At 38.4% G+C, this 24,812-nt stretch overlaps 1 protein-coding gene across 1 annotated transcript; it reads right to left on the bottom strand.

Moving 5' to 3' along the window:
• Positions 1 to 17,348: 17,348 nt before the first annotated feature.
• Positions 17,349 to 22,876, bottom strand: dld (deltaD). Its single transcript, XM_042736360.1, has 11 exons — positions 22,348 to 22,876; positions 21,950 to 22,246; positions 21,491 to 21,551; positions 21,144 to 21,401; positions 20,030 to 20,090; positions 19,815 to 19,945; positions 19,538 to 19,707; positions 19,240 to 19,456; positions 18,339 to 19,143; positions 18,143 to 18,248; positions 17,349 to 18,053 (listed from the first exon to the last, which is right to left on the bottom strand). Exons 1-11 carry the CDS (start codon positions 22,393 to 22,395, stop codon positions 18,048 to 18,050), a joined length of 2,160 nt encoding a protein of 719 aa, XP_042592294.1. The 5' UTR covers positions 22,396 to 22,876; the 3' UTR covers positions 17,349 to 18,047.
• Positions 22,877 to 24,812: the final 1,936 nt, after the last annotated feature.

Below are 24,812 nucleotides of genomic sequence, written 5' to 3'. Positions count from 1 at the left end.
TTTTTTTTTTCTAATTTTCATCATTCATATTTTAGAGTTCCATTACTGTTCATTTTTGAAATTCTCTTCAGTGATTCTTATTAGATTTCTATAACTGTAATGCTTTCACTTTCACTATATTACAGTAAACATTTTAATATAATATTACTGTGAGGAAATTAATTTAAATCAATGTAAGTAAAAATATTTATTCATTATTAATCATAATATAATTTTTCCTTTAGATTTTAAAGTGTAATACCACCTGAACATATTCTTTAACAGGTTTTGTGTGATTGGCTCATTAATCTTTTTAGGACACACACACATATTTTGAAGTGTTTGATGACTTTAGTTTCACTGCTGCTCTTAGCTCAATTGTCATCTGCCTGTTAGTGATGGTCAGTAGCCAAAGAAAATAAGCTAAACCGAAATAGTGATTGGGCAAGTGGAAAAAGAAGGACGCACATAAAAGGGGGACCCGCCGGTGACAATGGTGCAACCCAAGTGGAAAGAGCCACAAAATCGATGACGCCCACTGCAGCGTGAGCTGCCATGCGTGCAGAGAGTGAAAAAGTACGCGTGTATCACTTGCGCCGAAAAAGTCTGTGTGTGACGTTCCATGAATAGAGTCCTCCGGTGCTGAGCTTCGGAGGAAATGTGGGTCCGAGTGACTGGTGTTACTGATTCCAGTCAACAAATGAGTCCATGTAATCCGTCTGCCTTTGTTCCGTTCACTTGGTCGAGCGCTCTCATTAGCCCCCCGTGAACGGTCAACCTGTCAGCAGGTCGGCTCTCCAACCGACTGACCTCTGACTCCGGCTCATTCTTGGACAAATTAAATCTCACAAATGACAAATCCGGGCATGCGGAGCACCCTGTGCCCATTAGGCAGGGCAGGCAGAAACTCCCTGTCAGTGGCACTCGCCGGACCTCTGGGAGCGTTAACGTTCATCCCTCCTGACAGCAAGCAGAGGTCCCAGAGAACAAATGGCTGGGCTGGGGAACGTGGCGGGCTGATCTGCTCTGACAGTGCTGCTTTGTGACAGGACTTAGAGCTAGTGCGCTCTGTTTGTTTTTGTCCCATACCAAAAGGTGCCCTGCCATCAGTGAAAGCTTGATGCTTTTCTGTAAACTATTGCCATACCACCAGTTTAAAACTGATATTGTCCCGTACAATTTGTGCTGCAGACATGATACCTCAAATCAAGCAGCTTGTTAAGAAGAGGTGTGATATTACATTTTTAAGCGACCACACTTGTGATTTTCACTACTGGTGGACCGATATATCGGTCAATATTTGGCATTTTTTTTATTATCGGCACCGACCGATAAGTTTTTCGGTTTGGCTTAGGAGTTTTATTTCGACAGCGCCTGAGTGTCAGAGCTCCTATAGAACACAACATTCGAGTTTTGGAAGCACAAACTACATTCATAGGGAAACGTGTTTTTAACAATAACTGATAAACCTTTAAAGACTGACCTGATGTGAGCTACGAGGTTCTTAATCGGTTGTGTATTCTTTTCCTGAACCCATACTTTTCGCATTAATTCAACTTATTTTTTTAAATAATAATGTTTAATAGTGGAATTTGCGGTGGAAAAACTACATTACCCATGATGCTGCACAGAATGTTCCACCAGTCAGAGAGTCACAGTGAGTAAAGTACACCAAAAGAGACCTTTAGCTCCGCCCACTCCCATGAAGTGCTGCAAATTATGTAATTGAATCAGTACTTAAATATTTGTATACATATTAATATTTCACAATGACCTTAAAATATACTGTTTTTATAGATACATTAGATATTTCTACATCATTATTAATTCAATTAATGTCAATCACGATGCTTCATGGGATTGTAGTTCTTTTCCTCAGATTTTTATTTTTTTACTTTTTGTTTTGCTTCAAATAAAAGTTTGTGATGTCAATCAATATTGGTCAACCATTAATTTTCACCTGCATGATAAGCTGTCAAAAAGCCATATCTAGAGAGCAGGACATCAAAGAGACTTTGAGATTAGCCATTTGGCCATCAACCCTAGCAACCACAAAGCAACAACCTGGCAACCACCCACAACCTTGCTATGTTGTCACTGAGCAATGTTGCAAATTATAAAAAGTCTTCTCTATCATAATGCTATTTGAACAGGAGAAATTATGTAAAAAAGCAGACTTAAGTTGTGTTTGGGTGTAAAACGATGCTCTTCTAATCCATACACAAATCAATGGCTTTGTTTTCACTGTGTTTCTGGGACTCGGGGGAGGAAACAGGCAGAGTTTCCTGCAGCAGTAACACTGCTCGTCTGCTATCACTTCTCAGCATAACTCATCTTAATCAGCAACTCTCTGTTATTCTACCAGGAGAGGAAGCTTTGCTGTTTGCCTGGAAGGTTGGGTTCTATCAGCCTGCAAGAGGTGGAGAACTTCAATATGAAACTTTAGAGATTTTAAAAGAGGCCCCAGAATACAAAATTAATTTTTCTTAGTACACTCTCAGATAAAAATTTTTACAATTTGTACCTTTAGGGATACAAGAGCTCGTCACTGAGGTAATACTTTTAATACTTTACCTCTAAAGTGTTCATAATACTACCATAAGAGTGCATCTCTAAGGTACTAATATACACTCTTTAGGGGTAAAGAAGGTACAAAGGTGTCCATTTGAAGATACTGGCCCAATGACAAGCTCTTAATAAGGTACAGTTTTTCACATTGTTTTCTGACAGTGGGTTTTCTGCGTTACTTTGGGATTTTATAAACATACTCAAACTTAGAAAATCTTTCAAATAAAGTTTATAGTCTTAAGATATTGTTTTGCATACTGTATGTTTATAAACTTTTGACCCAAGCTCTGATCCCATTCTTCCTACTTTTCTCCTACATAACAAAAAGTGAAAATGAAGTGCCTATTGGCTGAGCAACCTTTACTGATTAACAGGATCGATATGGTTAGGGTTAGGAGAAGAAATAGGGACGTCCCAGTAAGGTAGCATCCATTAAATGATTTTAATGAATCTAATCATATACACTGAATATGAATATTATTGCATACTATTTAATAATGTACACTGAGGTACAAACAGTATCTGCCTCCATTTGCATAAATAGTATAAATAGCCTCTGTCTACTATTTACACTACTATACTTTTCTTATATGTACTTATTTTTAGTAAATTGATTAAATGTCACTGTGTGTGTTTTTATCTCTGTCTTGTCACTGATGCATTGACTGTGTCATTATGTAATATCTGCCGTGTTATGAAGTCTTAATTAAGTCATAATGCAAGCAGCATATATCTTAGGTATTCGGTTTCATGACAACATTACGCTAAATATGCAGAGATAAAACTTGTGGGGAACGACTGTAAATACACGTCATTGCTTTAATGTGTTTGACCGTGTCTGGTCTAAGTCTATGTTGTCACAATGAAGTCTGTAGGGAGGACTAGAGATTGGGCCCTGCCCCCCTTGTGCTCTTCAGTCTCCCTGTGAGCGGCCTCCTCTCATTCTATTCATATTCAGATGAAAGCAGGCCTTCTCTGTCTGCTTATTTACATACTGGAGGAGTGCGAGAGCTCGGAGCTGCCATCGCTGTGTGGAGGGGGTTGAGGATGAGAAAATGCCAGCACAGGCCAGCAGTTACCAGAGCAGGGATGGTACAATGCTAGTCATCCCATTATAGGGCGGTGCTCACCATCTGTTTGCTGCGGAGCTGGAGCAGCCTGTAGACCTGCGGCTGGACTGAGAAGGAGCCACAGGTCTCACCAGTCACATACTAACACATGCACAGAGGATGAGAGGATGAGATACCTGCAGACCAGGAGGAAATGCCCATGCGCTGACCTGCTCAACTGCCTTGTAAAGGCAAAAATGAAAATTCTGTAATCATTTCCTCACCCTCATGTTTTTCCAAACCTGTATGAGTTTCCTAATGAAGATGGATTGGATCCATTTAACATTCAGCAGGCCTACATAAATACAACTGAACAAAGATACATATTAAACAATCAGTGCTTTTTAGGTAGGTTTAACAGTTTTCAGGTATAGAAATAAAGTAAACAAATGTAAAATAACACTTCACTGTATAAATTAAATACATATTAATCCTTCTTTATTGTAACAGACTTTATTCTGATTAATCTTCTAATCTGTTTCCGTATACATTTTAAGTTTAAGTTGTAAATTTAACTATGTATGAGATCTCATTAGTACTCTTATCTCAGGACTCTTATTTTGACGGGTTTTCTAGTCTACATAGCTACGTAGTAAATGTAGCTATATGGGTAGTGAATACACGCTTGTCAGTTTATTAAGCAATAATGATGATAATGCAACTGAGAGAGTGTTTTAATGTGCACTTCTCGGCTCTTATGGTGATTTATTTTTTATTTTTTTTTGAGTGAAAAAATGACATTTTGGTCATCATTCAGATGAGGTCCGCTACACTTATGAAAGTTACAAAAGTTATTTAGTCAAGAATAGTGTGCGATCTTTTGTCTTTTGTTATTTGATTAGCAGTAAAGTGCAGACAGCGCCAGGATTATGCCACAGACATTATTCAGCTCAGTGCCTTTACGCAGTTAATTAATAAATCATAGTTTGTTATATCGGTCTTTTTCCTTATGTAAATTGAGGAAAAATCGGCCGATAAATATCGGTGGCCGATACATCGGTGCATCCCTAATTATTATTATTATTAGAATTTTATAAAAGTATATTTTTCATTTAATATTTCTTGCTTCATTCACTATTCTTGGATAGACGTTTTTGCAATGCATTATTGGATTGTGTTTTTGTTTTTGTTTAGTTTTTTTCCACATAAGATATGAAAAAGGGCATCATTTGCACTAATTATACAGTAACAAGTAAAAAACAACACTTTATATGTATTCTTTTAGTCTATACTTAAGTTTGGTTGATGCTTTGTGGCCAAGAGCCCCTCACCCCCCATCATCCTCGTGTTATGGTTTCAGTCCACTCAAATATTTATTCATAAGCACAAAAAGAATTCAAACAAAGTCTGTGTAAAGAGGATCACAGCAAGATGTTGCTATATGGCCATTTTCTGTAAACACAAAGCTTCCACCCATTCCATCCAAGGGTTGTGCAAGAGCCTGTTAGCCGGCTTCCCTCCTTTGTCCCTCGCTCTAAAGAATTGTCATTCATTGTCCTGAAAGATACAAACCTAAACTTTCCCCATCTGGCATTGGAAATGATTATCATGTGAAGAGGGCAGAGCATTCAGTGCTTGAGGTCATTAATCAGGCGTCAGTCCACTTGTCCATTCCCACAGATCACGCCTCAAAAGAGCCGTGCACCGCTACTCCTCCCCTCTCAACAGCCAATCACAGGCCTCGCACGGATCGCCACTTATTTGGAGCCCGAAAGCCAAAGTGTTTGAGTCGTACAGTAGACTTTCTGTGTTTGCGTGACACTCGGATGCCATCGGTTGAGCTTTGAGAGTTATACTTCGATTGAAGTCTCTTGAAGTCATTATGCCGTGACCTTCACAGGTCACTGATGGATCTTCATATTCAAGACCAGCAGCTGCTTATGTCTCCTGAGTTTGGTTCACACAGGCCAAATGTCAATACATAACAGCCATAAAGAATAAATAGCTATTAACTCTTTGTGACAACTACATTTCACATGCTCTTCATTTGCATTTGTTGGTGTCTCTGAGCCTTTTCTGGGCGGCTTTTGTGCTCTTTATGGAAGAATGCATATTGTGTATGCATATTTATATCTTCTGCGCTGGTGGACTCATTGAAGTGCTCTTCTTAAAGGCGCTCTAGTGTCATTATCGGGTGGCTTTGGTTGTATTTTTTTCTTGGTCCATGAAAATCTTGCCAATAGAGATGTCACCAGGGCCAATTGAACATGACCTGGGATTAGACAGAGTTGCAAGTGTCAGTTTCTCTCTTCCTGTTTAATATAAATCGGCTTTGTTGAGCCAATGGTTGGCATTCTTTGGTTCCGATTTTGAATCGTGACATCTGTTTTTTGTCATTCAATTCTGATTTCATTTTAGAGGGATATAATAACAAAGAGAGTTGCCCTATACTCTCACAACTCCTTGAAAAGAACAAAAACATTATAACCCAACACACATGGGTTTCAAAAACAGTCAGAAAAAATCAAATATTGCACAATACAGGAACTGGAATATAATGAGAAAAAAGATGCATAAATAAATAAATGCATAATTGGATGGATGGATGGATGGATAAATTGTTCTAAAAAAAATAAAAGAAATTGAATGATATTTTACCTTATACACCTTAAAGAAAAGCTTTTTAGCTTAATAATTGCATCTATTCACAAGTGCAGAATTAGTTTGAAGTTTGTTAAACACTGTTGTTCCAGGAGCAATATTATTTAAGTATCATTGAATACAATTGTGTTTTAATTTTATTATTCATGATTTTGTAGTTATTTATAAATATTTGTGTTTTTTGTTGTTGTTTATTTGTTTTAATAGATTTTATAAATGTCTATTTAGTTTGCATTAATTTTTATTTTAGTTTTAGTTGTTTTAGTACATAAACAAAATGAAAATGAGAAATATTTCTTTGACAACTAGCTGAAATTAAATAATTTAAGTTTTTTTTCTATTTTCTTTTGCGTATATTTTATTTCAAATAACAAAAATATTTAAATTTTTTATTAAATAAATTATAAATTATATAATTATATATTTATTTAGTTTAGTTTAGTTTTGTTTTTGTTTTTTGTTTTTTTTTAACCATAATAAGCTTGCTCAGTAGTTGGACATTTAAATGCATGAATGTAATTTTATACAGGACAAAATATCAATCAAATTAAGCTTAACCTGCAAACTTGAGCCATTTTTGCCATTTCTGCCCTCAAGGTGATTTTCATTCATTTTTACTCAAGTTCACAAAGGTCACAACAGATGTATTCCACACAATCCACAAATTTTTGATGACGTGTTTTGACTTCATTTGGACAGAATAACAATTGTTTTATCATTTAAAATAATTTTTTTGTGAAATATTGCGCTTGAAATTAGCTTGTGAAACTAGCCACTTTGTACGATATTTTGTAATGCAGCGCAATGACATTCAGACTTTTTTAAGTTCACCAAATACTTATACGCTTACGTACGCTTACGTCACTGTCACAGCAACAACACTTTAATGTCTTGGAGCTCTGAGATCTTCACAAAGAACTTTTAGAACACTCCGAAACAATTCTAAGTACACAAACATCAATCCCCGCACAATTTACTGCTGTCTGTCTTTTATGGCAGAACCTCCTCTGCTATTATTTGTGTGCGTGTTTCATTCGCCCCCTGCTCTATTTCTTTTTTACGCTGGACTCGGGGATGTGTGCTCCACTCGTATGGGCTGAATGCTAGCTTTAGAGGCATCTGTCGCTTATAGTCTTCACAACATCTGCTGCTATTGCTCTTCTTTCCCAGCATGCCATGGGATATGGTTTCTCCCAAAGGTGGCCTTTGTATGCACCATTGTGAATTCAATCATTGTCTTCTACGGGCAGTTCCCACGATGCAGAGGAAGTTATTGCCATGCCTACAGACCTGTTTCCACACAGCAACTGTCAGAAGTGAGCATCTTATCATAGACAGCCAATCTGTTTTTCAATATCATGCATAATATAACCATTTTTGACAGCAGATGCAAGACAGTAAGTAACAAGCAGCAAGAATAGAGATGCTGAATAATGCAGTCACATAATGTATTGAAATGCACGTGAACTGGGCTGTGATGCCTGGGATGCACATTTATATTATTAGTGGTTTATGTCTAGGCATCAGCGTCATGTATATTTTGTCTGATAACACTTCCAGGAGACTCTCATAAGAGGAGCCCGGGAGGCTAAAAGGCACTTTGACCTTTATCTTCCACAAAGCCCCAGTCACCACAGGACTAGATGTGAAGACACGGCAGATGTTAATAATAAACTTTTCTGACAATAAATTTCATGAATGCTGGTCCCTCTTTTAGAGAATGTAAGGACTTTATTAGTGAAACCTCAAAATGTATTCCCCAAATTAAAATAAATAAATAAATGTATTTGCTTGGTTGTTTGGTTGTTTATTTGTTTATTTATTTGCTTACACTACTACTAATACACTTTTTTATAACAAATCGGGAAGTTTTTTAATGTATTTGAATGAAGTCTCTTATGCTCACACCATTTCTGTATTAATTTGATTTAAAACAGTAATACTGTGAAATATTATTACAATTTAAAATAACTGTGTTCTATTTGAATGTATTTTAAAATGTAATTTATTCCTGTGATGCAAAGCTGAATTTTCCGAATCATTACTCCAGTCTTCAGTGTCCTGTGATCCTTCAGAAATCATTTTAATATTCTGATTTCTGCAAAATTGTTATTGGTGCTCAAGTATTTATCATAGTTCTTATTATTATCATCAGTGCTATCATCAATTATTAACAACGAATGCATTCATTTAAAACAAAAATATTTTGTGTCATTATAAATGTTTTGAACAATTAACCATTTAATGCATCCTTGCCGAATAAAAGTATTTCTTTCTCTTTTTATTTCATTTTGTAATGTGTTTTATTTTACGTCCCCATGAATAAATAAATAAATAAATAAATAAATAAATAGCAATGCAATACATATCAAGCAGCTCAAAAATATTAAGCACAACAATACAGATAATTTTAAGAATAATGATAAGAAATTTTTCTTGGTCATGAATGATTTCTGAAGGATCATGTGACACTGAAGACTGGAATAATGATGCTGAAAAATCAGCTTTGCATCACAAGAATGAATTACATTTTTTAAAATATATTAACTTAGACAACAGTTCTTTTAAATTATAATATTATTTTATAAAACAACAGGTTTACTGCATTTTATTTTTTTTATTTTTTTATCAAATACATGCAGCGCTGGTGAGCAGAAATACATAAAATATTTTTAAATCATTCCCAATTTTTGACCAGTAATGTCTATTTTTATACTGTATCTGGTTTGTAATTATCAGAAAGTCACTGCTTTCATAAAAAGTGAGTAAGTTTGTGAGGCTGGCGGCTGCTTTCTTCTTCAGCTGTGACAAGCCTAGGTCTTTCTGTGTGTTTTAAAAAACAAAGACGCCACCCTCTTCAGATCAGTGGCTTTATTTTGGAGCAGGGTTCACGTCAGTCAAGAGGTCTTTCGGTCCCTGACGGAGAGCGAGGGTGATTGATGATCTCCAGGGCCTGAGGTGCACTGTCTTCTCCTGGCTGGGTGGTCTCTCCTGGGCAATGTCAAGGGGCACTTTTGGGACAGAATGGAGAAGGTCATGAAGTGTCCTCAAAACCTACCTGAGTAGAGTTTAAGATAAATAAACCCTTTCGTCAAACGTTCAAATAATATCACATTGTGTGGCCTGCACAAACACCAAAAGCCCGTTTGAACTCCATAAATACCTGACATTTGAAATAGTTCTGCGTGTAAATCACTTGTCCATTTGGTTTAAACGTGTGTCAATGGATACGTCAGATGTTGTGGTCAGATGTCATCAATGGGTCGGCCACATGTTTGAAGTGAACACATTCCTGAAGATTTTCCAGCTTGGAGTGACTCAGACACATCTAATGAAGAACAGTTACATTTTCTGAATTTGCAGCTATGAAAACAATACTTTTATTAGCAGATTGTGCTCTTTATCTCACTAATATATGCCATGCTAGTGATATATTACTAATATAACCTACCAGTAGAAATTTGTCAGTTTAAAATGTGATATGAAAGTTCATGCCCCAAACAAGTCAAGATAAGGAACTATTAAGGTCAACATTAAATAATAATCAAGCTATTTTCCTTTTAATGCGCATAAAAAAAAAAAAATTAAAAAAAGTCTTTGTATTCGTCTACACATCTTTGAAAAAGAAGTACATTTTAGCATACTTTTAAAAAAAAGTACTGTATTACGATATTTAAAAGAATATACTTCACAGACTGGAGGTAGGCAAGGCAAGGCAAGGCAAGTTTATTTATATAGCACATTTCGTACACAATGGTAATTCAAAGTGCTTTACATAAAAGAAGGTAAAATAATCATGAAGAAAAATAATAACAAAAATAAAACAAGCAATTTTAAAAACATAAAACAGGGCAATTTTAAAACATTGGAAATGATTTAAAAATTGACGTATTTAAAATGAATTTAAAACAGTTAAAAATAGAAAATGATTTTACATAGAATATAGTGAATATGTAAAATACAGTGCAATCAATTCGGACATCGCACATTGCTCATTCAACAAATGCACAGCTAAACAGATGAGTTTTGAGTCTAGATTTAAATGTGACTAATGTCAAATTCTGATTGCTGTGCAGCTTTTTCTTACAGTAAAGACAGACAGATCGACCCAACTCCCCTTGTTTTGTGTGAACCCTTGGTATTTCTAACTGACCGCTTCGATCCTAATGATCTGAGTGGTCTGTTAGGTTTACGTGTATATTCAGTGAACATATCTGCAATATATTTTGGTCCTAGGTCATTGAGTGATTTATAAACGAGTAAAAGTACTTTAAAATCAATCCTAAATGTAACTGGAAGCCAGTGTAAGGACCTGAGGACTGGTGTGATATGCTCAGATTTTCTGGTTCTAGTCAGAATCCTGGCAGCAGGCGTTCTGGATGAGCTGCAGCTGTCTAATGGTCTTCTTGGGAAGGCGCGGTAAGGAGACCATTACAATAGTCCACCCTACTGGTGATAAAGGCATGAACAAGTTTCTCCAAGTCTTGACTCGAATGTTTTTAGATGATAGTATGCTGATTTAGTTACTGCTTTTGACATGACTACTGAAATTAAGGTCTGTCTCCAGAATCACACCAAGATTCCTGAATTGATTTTTAGTTGTTTGACCCCTTGAGTCAAGGTATGCATTCACCTTGAAAAATTTCATCTTTGTTTTCCAAATGCAATAACTTCAGTTTTTTTCCTTTTTTAAACTGAAGAAAGTTCTGGCACATCCAACTATTAAATTTCATCAATACATTGGCAGAGGGAGTCAATGGGGATGTAGTCATTTGGCGATAAGGCTAGTAAATCTGGGTATCATCAGCATAGCTGTGATAGGCAATTTGGTTCTTTCTCATTATCGTGACTTAGTGGGAGCATATACAGGCAAACAAGAGCGGTGCCAGAATTGAGCCTTGTGGGACTCCGCATGTCATGGACGTCCACTTAGACTTATGCTCTCCTAGACTCACATAATAACCTCTCCCTTCTAAGTATGACCTGAACCATTTGAGTACCATCCCAGAAAGCCCGACCCAGTTTTCCAGTCTCTCTAGTAGTACGTTATGATCGACAGTGTCAAACGCAGCACTGAGATCTAGCAATACCAGCACTGATATTTTGCCAGAGTCAGAATTTAAGCGAATATCATTTATTATCTTAATGAGCCGCTGTCTCTGTGCTGTGATGCAGTCGAAAACCAGATTGAAAATTGTCCAGGTATCCATTTGAGTTTAAGTATTTGTTCAGCTGATTAAAAACTACCTTTTCTATAATTTTGCCTATAAAAGGAAGATTAGACTATAATTGCTCAGAATGGTGTTATCAAGATTGCTCTTTTTTCAGGAGGGGCTTTACAACTGCAGTTTTCAGGGAGTTTGGAAATGTCCCAGAAAGAAGTGAGGCGTTCACCACTTCTAAGAGATCTGCTTCTAAACAGTTAAGCACACTTTTAAAAAAAGATGTGAAAAGTGTGTCAAGATCGCAGGTTGACGATTTTAGGTGCTGCACTATTTCTTCCAAAATTTTGCTATCAATTGCTTCAAAAATAGACATAGTATCTTTTGATATTGCGTCCAGATCTGTCTGACCCTCTGCATTACTTGAGGATGTGCTAATTGCCTTCCTGATATTAATGATCTTCTCAGAAAAGAAGGAAGCAAACTCATTGCATTTGGTAACTGAGAGCATTTCATGGGAATCTGACTTGGGGGGTTTGTCAGTCTCTCAACAGTGGCAAAAAAGAGTACTAGTTTTGTTTAAGTTACTGTTTATAAGGTTTGAGAAGAAGAATTCTGTCTAGCTGTGGCTAGTTTCACATTAAAAGCATGAAGGCTGTCTTTATAAATGCTATAGTGAATTTCAAGTTTCGTCTTCCCGCCACATCCGCTCGGTTTTTCTCTGCATTTGTCTTTTTCATAGTCTGAACTGCTGTTGATCTTCTCCAAACTGATTTCTGTCTGTTTGTTTTGTCTTACTGACTATTATTGGAGCAATATCATCAATAACATTCTTAACTTTTGAGTTTAAAGGAATCAAGGAGAATATCAACAGAGTCTGCAGAAATGCTTGGTGTTAGAGATATAGCCTCCATAAACCGCACACATGTTATCGTTAATGCATCTCCTTCTGACAGAGACAGATCTAGATTCATTGGTAGCAGAGATCAATACAGAAGTGATCAGATAGTGCTACGTCCTTAATAACAATGGATGAAATGTTTAGACCCCTACTGATGATTAAATCTAGAGTGTGTCCACCTTTGTGTGTGGGTCCATGCACATGCTGAATCAGGTCAAAAGTGTTTAGAACCGTTATCATTTCTTTTGTAATTTTGTTTTCTGCATTATCTATATGAATATTAAAATCCCCTGCAATAGCAAAACAGTCAAACTCTGAGGAAATCATTGATAGCATTTCTGTGACCTCTTCAACAAAGGCTGGAGAGTATTTGGAGGCCTGTAATATTGATAAACAGAATGCGTGGAGCACCTTTCAGCACAATCCCTAGATATTCAAAAGACAAGTACTGACCAAATGACATTTGCTTGCATTGATAGACATCTTTTAAATAGAGCAGCTACACCTCCACCTCTCCTAACAGTCCTGCAGACACTCATGAAAGTAAAGTTAGGAGGGGCTGCTTCATTGAGGACTGTTGCACTGCAGCTGTCTTCTAGCCATGTTTCATTTAGAAACATAAAATCCAGATTGTTTGTGGTTATAAAGTCATTGATTAGAAATGATTTATTTTTTAGTGAGCGAATGTTTAAAAATGCCAACTTGATGGCAGTACTTTGTGTCTTTATATCAATCTTAGTTTGATGCATTATAGGTCGCAGATTCGATGAGTTTGCCCTTGAGCTTGAAAAGACCTTAGACTTTCTATCACGTGATAAAACTGAAATATAGAAAGCTACAGGCACGCTGGGTTCCCGCTTGTTCTGTAAACATTTGTGAATGTTAGTGTAGTGTAGTTAATGGTAGTGTTTTCAAACCTGTTGTGTGTTTGATGCAATTAAAAGAAACTATAGTCTAAATTTATATTAAATACAATAAGCTGAATGTAAGTAGGACTTGTATTGTAATTATGAACTGACAAGTGTTCGGTCGAATGTATTGATTAAGCATTTAACAAAAATATACTTACATTATACTGTATACATACAGACAAACTAAATAATGTCATTTCTAGTTAAATGTGTGCCATGCATTTTTTAAAGCTGAAATTTAGAATAGAATTAGAATTTTCCAATATATTCATTTTAAATGTAATATTGAATAACACACAACAGTTGCATTTTAATCAAGCAGAAGTGCACTTCTTTAAAGGATCACTAAAACATAACCATTTAAGATGTTCTTTACAGTAAAACTTCAACTTAAAAACGGCACTTAAAACTGCACTTAAGTGTGTTAAGAAACACAGTCTTAAAAGTGTACACTCTTCAAGTACAGCTAAGTGGCTTTTTTCATTAATATTATGTTATCTACAAGTACATTTTTAATATACTTTTAAGATTTGAAGTACACTACAAGTGAGCATTCAACACATTCAATAAATCAGTTAAATTTAGTTCAAGTTTAATAAAACTGTTTCACTTGGAAATGTGGCTCAGCCAACCAGAATTTAGCTGCATTTAAAAATCAAAATTTGTTTTATAATACTTCTACTCCATGGATTATTTTGTTTTGAGGTTTTACATGAAGCTGTTTTTGTATTAAGTCACATTTATCATTAATTTGTTATGAATTACCTTTTATCTTTTGGGTTTTGCTCATCAAGATCCAAATCAAATGAGAAAATAGTCAAAGTGCAAAAAAAATGCATTACCACATGATTTAATTCTTGTATTGAATGTATTAAATGCAGTAAAGGGTCATGATAAACATGCTTTTAAAAGCAGTTTCTTTTTAAGTAGGCTACATGTGCCCACTAAAGCGACAGTGAATAGGTTTGATAGTAGCGGATGAAAGTTGTCCTCCAGATGTCACACTGGTCCATCTTACTGACATTGTGTGTACCAACAGCAGCTCTTCCACCCACTGACTTCTTTTTGTTTGCTCTCAATAGTCCTGGATGAAACAGTTTTGTTCCCCAAAACTTTCCTTGCAGGACTCTGAATCGCTTCTCTACCAAAGCAAATGAGATCTAAGGGCCCAGGTTGCAAGAGTTGAAAGAGGGCGGCTCTGCATTGTGAGGACTGACAGGTGACCACTACGCCTGAACAAAGGGTGGGTCATCCCTGTGGCCAAATCCCTTTACGGATGCTCATGTTCCCCTCTCACCACAATCTGTCAAAATTTCACTTGCCATTAAAGGGATTGGCAGCTGAAAATAGCTTTATAGGGACTACGCCAAGCAGAAGTAAGGCTGCGCACACAGGCCGATTGCGAGGCATCCAAAAAACAACCACAAATCAGTTGGAGCAAGAAAGAAGACGAAAGACAGCGACTATACGACAGAAAGAGAAGCTATAATCTGTGACGAGATCTGCCCGTGAAGTGGTAACACTTAAACAACCAAGCTCAGCTGAAATTCTTCTCTTGTCATGTTAATGTACTTCACCGTGAAACGTCTTGTGCCGTCATGGTAGCGTCCTGCAGATAAAAGACATAATAACCTGAAGAGAACAAAGCTTCTGTGGTTAAACAGCAACTGAAACAAGAAAATAAATGAACAAAGAGTGAAAAACCAGGATCAACTTCAAGTTTTCACTGAAAGTCCTCACTGAAATAAAATTCTGCAGAACGTATCTGAGGAATCATGTCTGGCATTTTTGAGAATTCATTGTGGGAAGAGCTATCCAGTGTTTATAACATCTACACTTTTACATTTCATCATTAAGATGAGAAACTGTTAACAGACAGACACAATAGTTTCATGCATTGTTTGAGGACATAAATGCACAGATCTCTGAAGTACACCAACATTTGTATAACAGTGGACCTTTTCATAGATTGTGATGGGGCATTTCCAACATTGTAAATCTAACAAAATGTTTGATGTATGTTTTATAACACTATACTTTGCATTTTTTATATTTCAGAAAACTAGTTAAATGAGTAGTTTCAAAAATGTGAATGTGTTAAAAATATACTCACTCAGATGTAGATGAGCTTCTTTCTTCATCAGAACAGATTTGGAGAAATGTAGCATTGCATCACTTGCTCACTAATGGATCCTCTGCAGTGAATGGGTGCCGTCAGAATAAGAGTCCAAACAGCTGATAAAAACACCACAATAATCCACACCAATCCAATCTATCAATTAACATCTTTTGTAGTGAAAAGCTATATGTTTGTAAGAAACAAATTTATGAAGACATTTTCAACTTTAAACAAGTCTACAATCTATCAGTCAGTTAAACTATTGTTTAGGCTGAATCAGGTGAGAAATATGTATAGTTCAGGCAATGAAAACAGTTCTAAACAAATACTGTGTGGGTGGATTTTGATGTGAGAGGACAACAGGAGATCGACTTCTCACTGGAGGAAGCATTATTACAGATTATACATCTTGGATGGCCTGAGGATGAGAACATTTTCATAAATGTTTATTTTTAAGTAAACTATTCCTTTAACACTGCTGCATAATGTTTCTAACACAGCGAGAATGACTGTAAATTTGGCTTCTTCATTTGACGCCTCTGCGTTCTGACCACCGTAATCAATCTCTCAGTATTGCTTTTTGGAAAGTCAAAGAAATGCTATCATTGCTTTTCTTCTTTTGCCATTGGATCACGTGAGAAAGCAAAAAAATACATTTGTTGTAGTTTCCATTCGTCACTATAGACGTTCACCCAACTATGACGACTTCTGCTTCTGAGAACCCTGGAAATATGAAAATAGTCGCATCTGTTGGTCTTGACTGATTAGGACAAACTAATGAGGAACAAATCATGGTATTGTACTGCAATGATAAACATCAAACTGTATAAAAATTATTTATGCTAGAGTTTTTACTGCATTTTTAGTGTAACAGCACAACTTGCAACTTGTAATCATATTTAAAACTTTCCACCCTGAGCCTGATGAGAGTATTAAGGATATTCTGATGTTTTTTGAATAAGATTATAGCATAAGTATTTAGCAAATGAATAACACACCAAACACAGTGCTGAAAACACACAACTGAAAAAGATCAGATAGAAGATAGTTGAGCAGTGCGTCAGGCCTACACTGAATGAAGAAACAAAAGAGCTGCTTTAGGCCTGTCTCCTGATATTTTCCAACTCAGCGAAATCCTATTGTGCGAGTGAAAAAAGTTAAGTTAAAAGCTTAGCGTGGTATGTGAAAGCAACTGTCCAACAGTTCACTGTATCCTCACTGAACCCACAACCAAAGACTCGACGCGTTCTACAGAGCTCAAGTCACTTCTAACTTTTACAGTTATTGACCTAAAGGAAGTTTCTGGCTGATATACTGAACATTTCACAAACACATACATCATTTTGTTGGAATTGAGGTATATGATCTATGAAATAAATATAACAGCATTGTGTCAATTGGCAGTTGCTAATGTGTCACAGAGTTGTTCTGTACAAAAATGGTTGGCCAACAATGTTGTCTCTTTTTTTAAAAGCATGGCATAATATATGCTCTTATGCTCTGAAATTGCAATTTTTTTAAATACTATCTTAGACGAAATGTCAAAACAAAAGTAGAATGACTTCATGGCGCTATTCAGTTGTCTGCTCAAATAAAGCAAGCCTAATTTGGCTTGCAGATTGTTTTGAATTGTAAAAACGTTAAGTATTGTAGGCTATATTTAACTCATATTAAGATGCTAAGGCATTCCTGTTCTCCATTTGCTCTGTGTAAGTCACATAATGAGCATGGCTACAGCTTTGAAATAAAAACCTTCCGCCAAAAAGAAACTTCAATCAAACCATTTGCAAAAAGTGGTTTTGATGTTTTTGTCAAAGAGCTCTTACATCCCCAAAATATCCCGCCATCAAGATCGAGGCAGTAATGTGCAATTATCGAGTGTGGCTTTGTCTCAGGACAAACATGATACATTTGTCACATGAATCTGGAGATAAATGACTCCAAGATGGCAAACAGTTCGACTCAGTAATATCTGACCCGTTTTGTGATATTTCATACAGGATTTATTTGGAAAAATATTAAGGTGATTTTTTTTTTTTTTTTGTCATGGGCAACAGTCATAAAAACAATTCCTGTACATTTTGACAGCATGTTTAAATACATTTACATCAGAAAACAGTCACATCGACCCGAAGTGCATTATTTACAATAGACAAATTTGCAAAATGAAAAAGATTTTAAATTACATCAAACTTCACACACACAGAAAAAAGAAACCACAAACACATCGATCACAAATAACACTTAAATAAAAGAAAAAAACAAATCAGTCACAAACATATTTGATGGCAGTGTTTTTCCTCTTCTGATCTATGTAATGATCAGAGAACTTCCAGATACACACTGCAGTCAGTGCAGATGCATACACAGTATCCGATTCAATTGTGTGTTAAATACATTAAAAAATACAACCCATCATAGTGCAATGAGGTAAAAACCGTCCCTACAGGAAGTGCAGCGAGTCCGTCTGGCACGTTCCTGGGAAACAAACTTTGAGAGTCCGAGCCAGTATGGCCCAACGTCCTTTCCTGCAGTCACTGTGTTTACTTCAGTTGAGAACCAGCTCATTCTGAATATCACCTTCAACATAAGTTTCACAGCAGCAGTCACATGAAGGAAACCTTCCCTCTGGTTTGAGCAGCATTACTGGAGTAAAACCTCCTGTAGAACGAGACGAGCTACAGCTCCGTTGTGGTGTTACACCTGGAACAAGAAGAATTGAAGAATCAATTTAGCGTTCAGAAATTTAGATTCGCAGGAGACTGCCAGCACAAGGAAGGTTCTCGGCTTACCTCGGTTGCAATAATACATTCATCCTTCTCCTCTGATAAAACAAAGACTGACTGGTACTTTGTGTCTTTGCACAAAGATTCTGTACGTTTCCTCTCTGAAGAATCACTGAAAATGAAAAGAAGCAAGTTTAGTACTGCGTAACAACACCCAAAGCCCATCGTCCAGTAGCGGCAATCCCCACGCAACAATATTTACCTTTTCAAATGATTTCTGTGTTTCTCCTCTGAGTCGGAATCGAGAGATTCACATTTTGTTGCTTCGCTCTTCTCAGAGTCCTCTTTACCCAAGTCCCCCTGCTTCAGCTCATGAACAAGATTGTATTCCACTAGAGAGTAACGAGATTTGAATCCGTTTTTTTCCCCGCCCATGGCTTCGCTCTGAAAGTCCACTTTCTTGTTGATGTTCTTCACTTGCGTGGATCCGATGACGCTTACGGACAAGTCCTTGTCTCGGCTGCAGTTGTTGGTCAGGTTGTTCATGGTCTCGATTTCACTGGGGCTATCGATCTGCTGGCTCCTCTGCTGCAGCTTAAGACGGATGTAGACGACCAAGACGGTGCCGCCGATCAGGACTAAAAGCACTAATATAATCCCAGCGCAAACCGCCGTCCAAGGAAAGACGCCATTGTCCTCATCGTAAGAGTAGCTTTTGTCGGCTCCCTCAACGGCTTGTCCCTGTGGGTTCTCTGGGAGCAAGAACTGACAGTTACGTCCTCCGTAACCCGGGATGCAAGCGCACACATAGCGGCCGTCCCTCTCGTGACAAGTGCCACCGTTGTGGCATGGGTTGTGGACGCACTTGTTGACCGCAGAGGTGCAGTTCTTCCCGGTGTATCCAGGGGGGCAGATGCAGGTGTAGTCGTTGAGTCCATCTTGGCACGTGCCGCCATTCTGGCAGGGATAGTTGGCGCACTCCTCGATGTTGTCTTCACAGTGCGTTCCAGTGAAACCCTCAGGACACTGACAGAGATATGAGTCCACGAGATCTAGACACTGAGCCCCTGGAGAAGAATAAGTAGGACAAAAGACATGAGACATCTGATTCGAACAACCCACGGTATGCATTTGAGGCGTTAAAATGGGAGCATTCAATGTACCGTTTGAGCAAGGGTTGGAGCTGCAGTGATCAATCTTCTTTTCACAGTTGAACCCAGCGTAGCCCGCAGGGCACTGACAGAAGTATCCTCCTTCGGGGTTGTCAGCGCAGCGTCCACCATTGAAGCAGGGACCGTCGGCACAAGTCGAGGCACTCAGCTCGCAGTTTCTTCCGTAAAAACCAGGAGGACACGTGCAGCTGTAGGTGTTTTCAAGATCGTGAAATCCAAGGAACGATTTAGACCAACAACGCATTCACAGAGAATGCAATAATCCATATACGTATCTAGGGGAACTCACAATGCAACTGCCTCCATTTCTGCACGGGCTACCAGAGCATTCGTTGACCTCAATCTCACAGCTGTCCCCAGTGAAGCCAGGTCTGCATGAGCAGGTGTAGCTTCCCTGGCCCGTGTTGGTGCAAGTGGCCCCATTCTGGCAGGGTTTGTGATGTGTGCAGTAGTTGAGATCTGCAACACAAAACATGTAGGTAAGTCTCCTGCTGAGTCTAGAGTCAATGGACAACTCTAAACTAACAAATTGATCAACAACTTAGTTTAAGATGTCAAAGGCTCACCTTGGTTACAGAAGAGGCCTCCCCAACCCTCTTGGCAGTTGCATTGCCATGGCTGTTGGCAGGTGCCATGCAAGCAGCCCGGATAGCGGATGCAGTCGTCACAGTACTTCCCACTAAATCCCACTCTGCATCTATAAACACCATAGAGGAACTGTTAGTGTGTTGTTAACTTCAACTGCAATGAAAGAGGAACTGAAAATCTTCATGACACTTACTTGCATTCGCCAGGTTTGTCGCAAAATCCATGGTCTTCATCACATCCCGGAAGACAGAGTGCTGTAAAAAAAATTAATTAATTTATTAAAATGTAATTTATTAATACCAGTTCCTTTCTGACACCATTATTATTCTAGTAGTCACAGCTCAGTTTTTACCAAGCTGCTCACCCGTACTTTGAGGGTAACGAAAAAAAATTAATTCTCACTACCATTTGGAAGGACACTCTGGTTAACACAGTTGCACTCATACAAAAGCTTCCCAAACAAAAGCCCCTTTTTCCCCTAACTGTGGGTCAGAAGTCCCCTTTTTCACTCTGTTCATCCAACCCCCTCCCCATAACGACCCAGAGCCGGCGCAGATAAGGGTGGACAGCTGGTGTACATGGTGCCAGTGCAGGACAGCTGCTCTATTGTGTACCTTCACTCTGCAGCTGCCCCCATTCAACAATACCTCACTGCTCTGAGCCAATCAGCGCCGAGCGCTCTGCCAAGTAACCAATCAGGCGTTACATTTAATCTATGGCACGCGTGCCATTATTTGGCCAACGTCCCTCATTTGAATCACACAAACGCCTGTTGCAACCATAGTGACGAAGTTTGTTGTTGTTGTTTTTCTTGCGAAATACCGAAACATGCGCACTAACAGCTTACAAATACAGAGAAAAATAATGCTAAATGTGACCCTGGACCACGAAACCGAGATTTATACATGATCTGAAAGCTAAGTAAATAAGCTTCCCATTGATGTTTGGTTTGTTATGATAGGACAATATCTGACCTAGATACAACTATTTGAAAATCAATAATCTGATGGTGCAAAAAAAAAAAAAATCTAAATATTGAGAAAATCTCCTTTAAAGCTGTCCCAATGAAGTCCTTAGCAATGCATATCACTAAACACAAATGATGTTTTTATATATTTACGGTAGGATATTTACTGAACTATCTTCTTGGAACATGATCTTTACTTAATATCCTAATGATTTTTGGCATAAAAGAAAAATCGATAATTTTGAGCCATACTATGTATTGTTGGCTATTGCTACAAATATACCCGTGCAGCTCATGACTGGTTTTGTGCTCCAGGGTCACAAATATCCTTAATACTCACGTTCTGTGCAGTACTGTCCTTTCCACCCGGAGTTGCAGATAATTTCTCCGCGCTCTCCGCAGGTGAAGTGGCCGAAAGTGTCGTCGCGGGGGCGGCAGAAGACCGAGCAGCCCTCGCCGTAGTAATGCTCGTCACAAACGAATCTGTAGGAGTACTTCAGCTCTGTCCTCCCACCAACCTGTAGATCCTGGGACCATTCCTCGCCCACTGTTAGGTGCCTCTGAGTGGACATACGACTGATCAGACGCTCTGGGTTTTCTGTGGACGTTTTAATTTCAGCGTTATCTCCTTGCTGCACGAATGATTGCTTAAAATCATCTTTCCAATTAAATGCATGATCTCCTTACCTGTGGACAGATCATCGTTGGAATCGGTGTGCAACGCTTCGATAATCAGCGAAAAAGTTCCCTGAAACATAAAAAAAGCAAAATCGACCAAATTAGAGCAGAAGCGCATTCCTCCACACCTCCCCGCTGTTTTACATATAACGGAAGATGTGAAGGGCTTGAGGTGTGATCGCACTGGGGACTCAAGCCTCATTTCTCCGATTTCACACTTACTTATTGCAGTAAAATCAAAGGTTTCGGAATTTCACACTGAGCTGACAATTATATTCCAACCCAGGGGATGTGACTTTTCCCACCCCACCAACACCACTAAATACCCACATCCTGAGTGCTTATGCGTCATTGTGGATTTTTATTTGTAACATATGCTATAAACCACGTTAAAACGGACGCATTTTTACAGATACAAAGTATAATGTAAAAAAAAAAAAAGAAGAAGAAGTAACACTAGCTACTCACCGGCCATGTGAACCCAAATGGGAAGTGGATGGGGTTGGTGAAGGAGCTGTCAGGAAAGCTCTCGGGAACTTGGAAGGAGTTTGATCCGAGCACTGGTGTAACTGCGCCACCGTAGGTGCATGGAGGATCTGGAGATACATTGGCTTGGTAGTGTTTCAGGCAAATCCTAAAAAAGGTTTTGCATTCGCATTGCTGAGCCTCTGACGCGGATCCTTTACAGCATTTTGCGTTGCCTGTCACCCCTTTCTTGTTCAGAAACTCCTGCAACTTTAACTCGAAAACCCCAGAACAAAACCCCTGGAAAGAAATTGAAATCGGATTGATTAGGCTACTACAAGTTGCCATCTATTGTGAGATCATTTCTCACGTACAGTAAAACAGATGCTGATTCTAATTACCTGGCTTATCATGACACAAAGCAGAGCAGCTATCATAAGTCGTCCCATGGTGGAGAGGATCTGAACTCTGCTGTTGAGCTTCCACGGGCCGGGCTGTTGTATGAGACCGTGTCTCAATAAATCATTGAGACTCGAAGTTCTCCACTCAGTGGGAGGCAGCTCTGGATGATGCTCTGTCGTTTTCACTTTATCTGCTCATGCAAGCCCATCAAAGTCCCCCTTGGAAAAATAAATCAAGCAATTAAATCCCAAATACGAATATAAAGAGGAAACCCCGATGCGCAAAAGGGGGACGAACAGGAAATTCCCTCAGAACACGATTACTCCAAGTTGTCAAAAGTTTGCAGTCCACTTGAATTTAGTTTAGGAAGCCGGAAAAAATGCAGCAAACCCAGGCGCAGGGTTATTTTCTTATTTTCCGTTTATACAATTGGCGTGGAGATGATCCTAACTTTCCTCCCGTACTCTAGTTTCCATGTGAGAGACTGACTGGATTGCGCGTATTTCATGTCCCAGTCCTCCTGCAGCCGGTTATATACAGGCAGCGCCTGCTAGGGTAATGAGATGCAAATGAGCTACTCCCCAATCTGGCTCTGGTTGTCACAAAGGGACACTTTTCAATCTACACCACCCCCAATCCCCCAAAGAAAAAAAAAATCGGCAAATGGTCACTGAGCTGTAAAATGTGCAACTCTTTGCCACTGGGAGAGAGTGGGATAGAGAGGAAAAAAATCTAATTTACATACAGGAAAATAAGCAACCTCGAGAATCCTGTACATCCCACTCTGACATTAAACCAAATTACATCACACATTGCAGGAATGTCCCGTTCCTGATAACGGGACAAAAGTAGCAGCGGGGTTTGTGGTTTTCTGAGCTGTTCTATGCAGCATGAAAACTGTGCATTTGTGCTTACACCTGAGTTGTTTTGGAGTGCAAACTTTTCTTTTAGGATGAATTTATTTTGACTAAATTAGTTGGTTAAAATTCATTCTATAATATTAATGCAAACACATTTGCCCTTTTAAAAGGCTGATCACGTTAATAATAAGACATGAAATGTTGTAAACATGATGCAAAGTATGACAAACAGTCATTTTCAATCAGTTTTTACCCAGTTAATTTAGTTAATTGCCTTGTTATTTTATCATAAAATAATATCTGTTCTTCAGCATTTTAGAAGAGTTTACAGTAAAATTACATTAAATCTGTTTAATGTAAAAAGGCATTTTACTACCGTTCATAATGTTCTAACAGTTTTAAAAGTGAGAACCTAGCATAATTAGGTCATGTAAAGTGAACATGCATATCCTTTGGGGTTTTAACAACGCCTCATTTCAGTGGTTTGAGTTTTGGTGACTCTGTAAGTTTTGAGTTTGCATCTCTAAACTGGATTGTAAACGCTGAACTGGTGTGTGTGTCGTTCGCGTGGCTGTCATTAAGGCACTTTGTTATTGTGTGAGGGGAGAAGAAGTTTTTTTTTTTTTTTTTTTCTGTGCGCTCTCAGCTGTATGGTAATTCCCACAGCACCTGCTCCCCTCACAATGTCGCGGGGAGAAAGAGCTCCCCTCTCTCTGCATGTCATCCCTGACAAAAGTACCTTGCAGCTTCTGTTGTTTTGGTGTTTTATCAATTATTTTGCGTTTAATTTGACGAGGAAGTTTCCGATGTGTTCTTTTAATCGTTCATATTGTTAAATGAATCAAGCTCTCGCTCTTTTCGCTCCGTCTTGCGAGCGTTTGTTTGTGTGGATGTGCGAGGGTGGTCTTCATTAGTGCGTTAATTAAAAGCGCTCCAGAGGAATGCAACAATGGTGCATCAGTGACACAGTTACGCGCAATCGGGTTTGGCACTTGATGAAAATCGTTTAGAAAGCAATTCAATCTTAGTTTAAGTGTACATAAATACAACTTTTTTTTCTTTTTTAATCGAATGCGTTTCCTAAGCAAAAACATGGATTTGCAATGTGATGCAATGCGACAGGTGTCATAGCAACACACTCCGGAGTTAGTTATTGAACCGCTGGCCGTAAATAAGAGCGGAACCGTGTCACCCAGCTATCATCATACTTTTATCCATAATTCTTTGGCCTGACGTTGCACACATTTCCCGATTACCCCAGCAAAGCATCACTGAAAAGCACGTTGAAAACCCTCAGATTTATGCCCACTTCGCTTATTCTTTTCAAGCATAATTTATGCCACGCAATTCTGTCCTGGTTAAATCAAGCAGAAAGCTCCTTTCTCGCATTCCTCCTCTTTTCTTAACGTGGACTATGGGGAGACTGTTTAACTTAAGTGTTTCTATAGGGGGCTGTTGTACTTTAACTCCTGCCCACCAGTAGCTGCGACGAACAAAGCCGGGACTCGAGGTCTGACTCTTCATCTTTCTTTGCGCTTTAATTTTCATTGATTCTGAATACAAGGGGAGCCCTCGGGGACTCTCTCTGAAGACGCGGACAGCCC

This window comes from Cyprinus carpio, chromosome B13 (genome assembly GCF_018340385.1).
Source record: "Cyprinus carpio isolate SPL01 chromosome B13, ASM1834038v1, whole genome shotgun sequence".
Classification (NCBI taxonomy): domain Eukaryota; kingdom Metazoa; phylum Chordata; class Actinopteri; order Cypriniformes; family Cyprinidae; genus Cyprinus; species Cyprinus carpio.
The sequence above is the reverse complement of the archived record's forward strand: the minus strand, read 5'-3'. Positions and strand labels throughout refer to the sequence as shown.

Bases quoted from the DNA above. Each gene is read 5' to 3' on its own strand.
- dld (XM_042736360.1), bottom strand. From the start codon at position 22,395: ATGGGACGACTTATGATAGCTGCTCTGCTTTGTGTCATGATAAGCCAG. The intron at 21,402-21,490 runs GTAAGGAGATCA...AAACGTCCACAG, and splicing joins CAACGATGATCTGTCCACAG to AAAACCCAGAGCGTCTGATC. The intron at 19,144-19,239 runs GTACATTGAATG...ATTCTTCTCCAG, and splicing joins CTCCAACCCTTGCTCAAACG to GGGCTCAGTGTCTAGATCTC.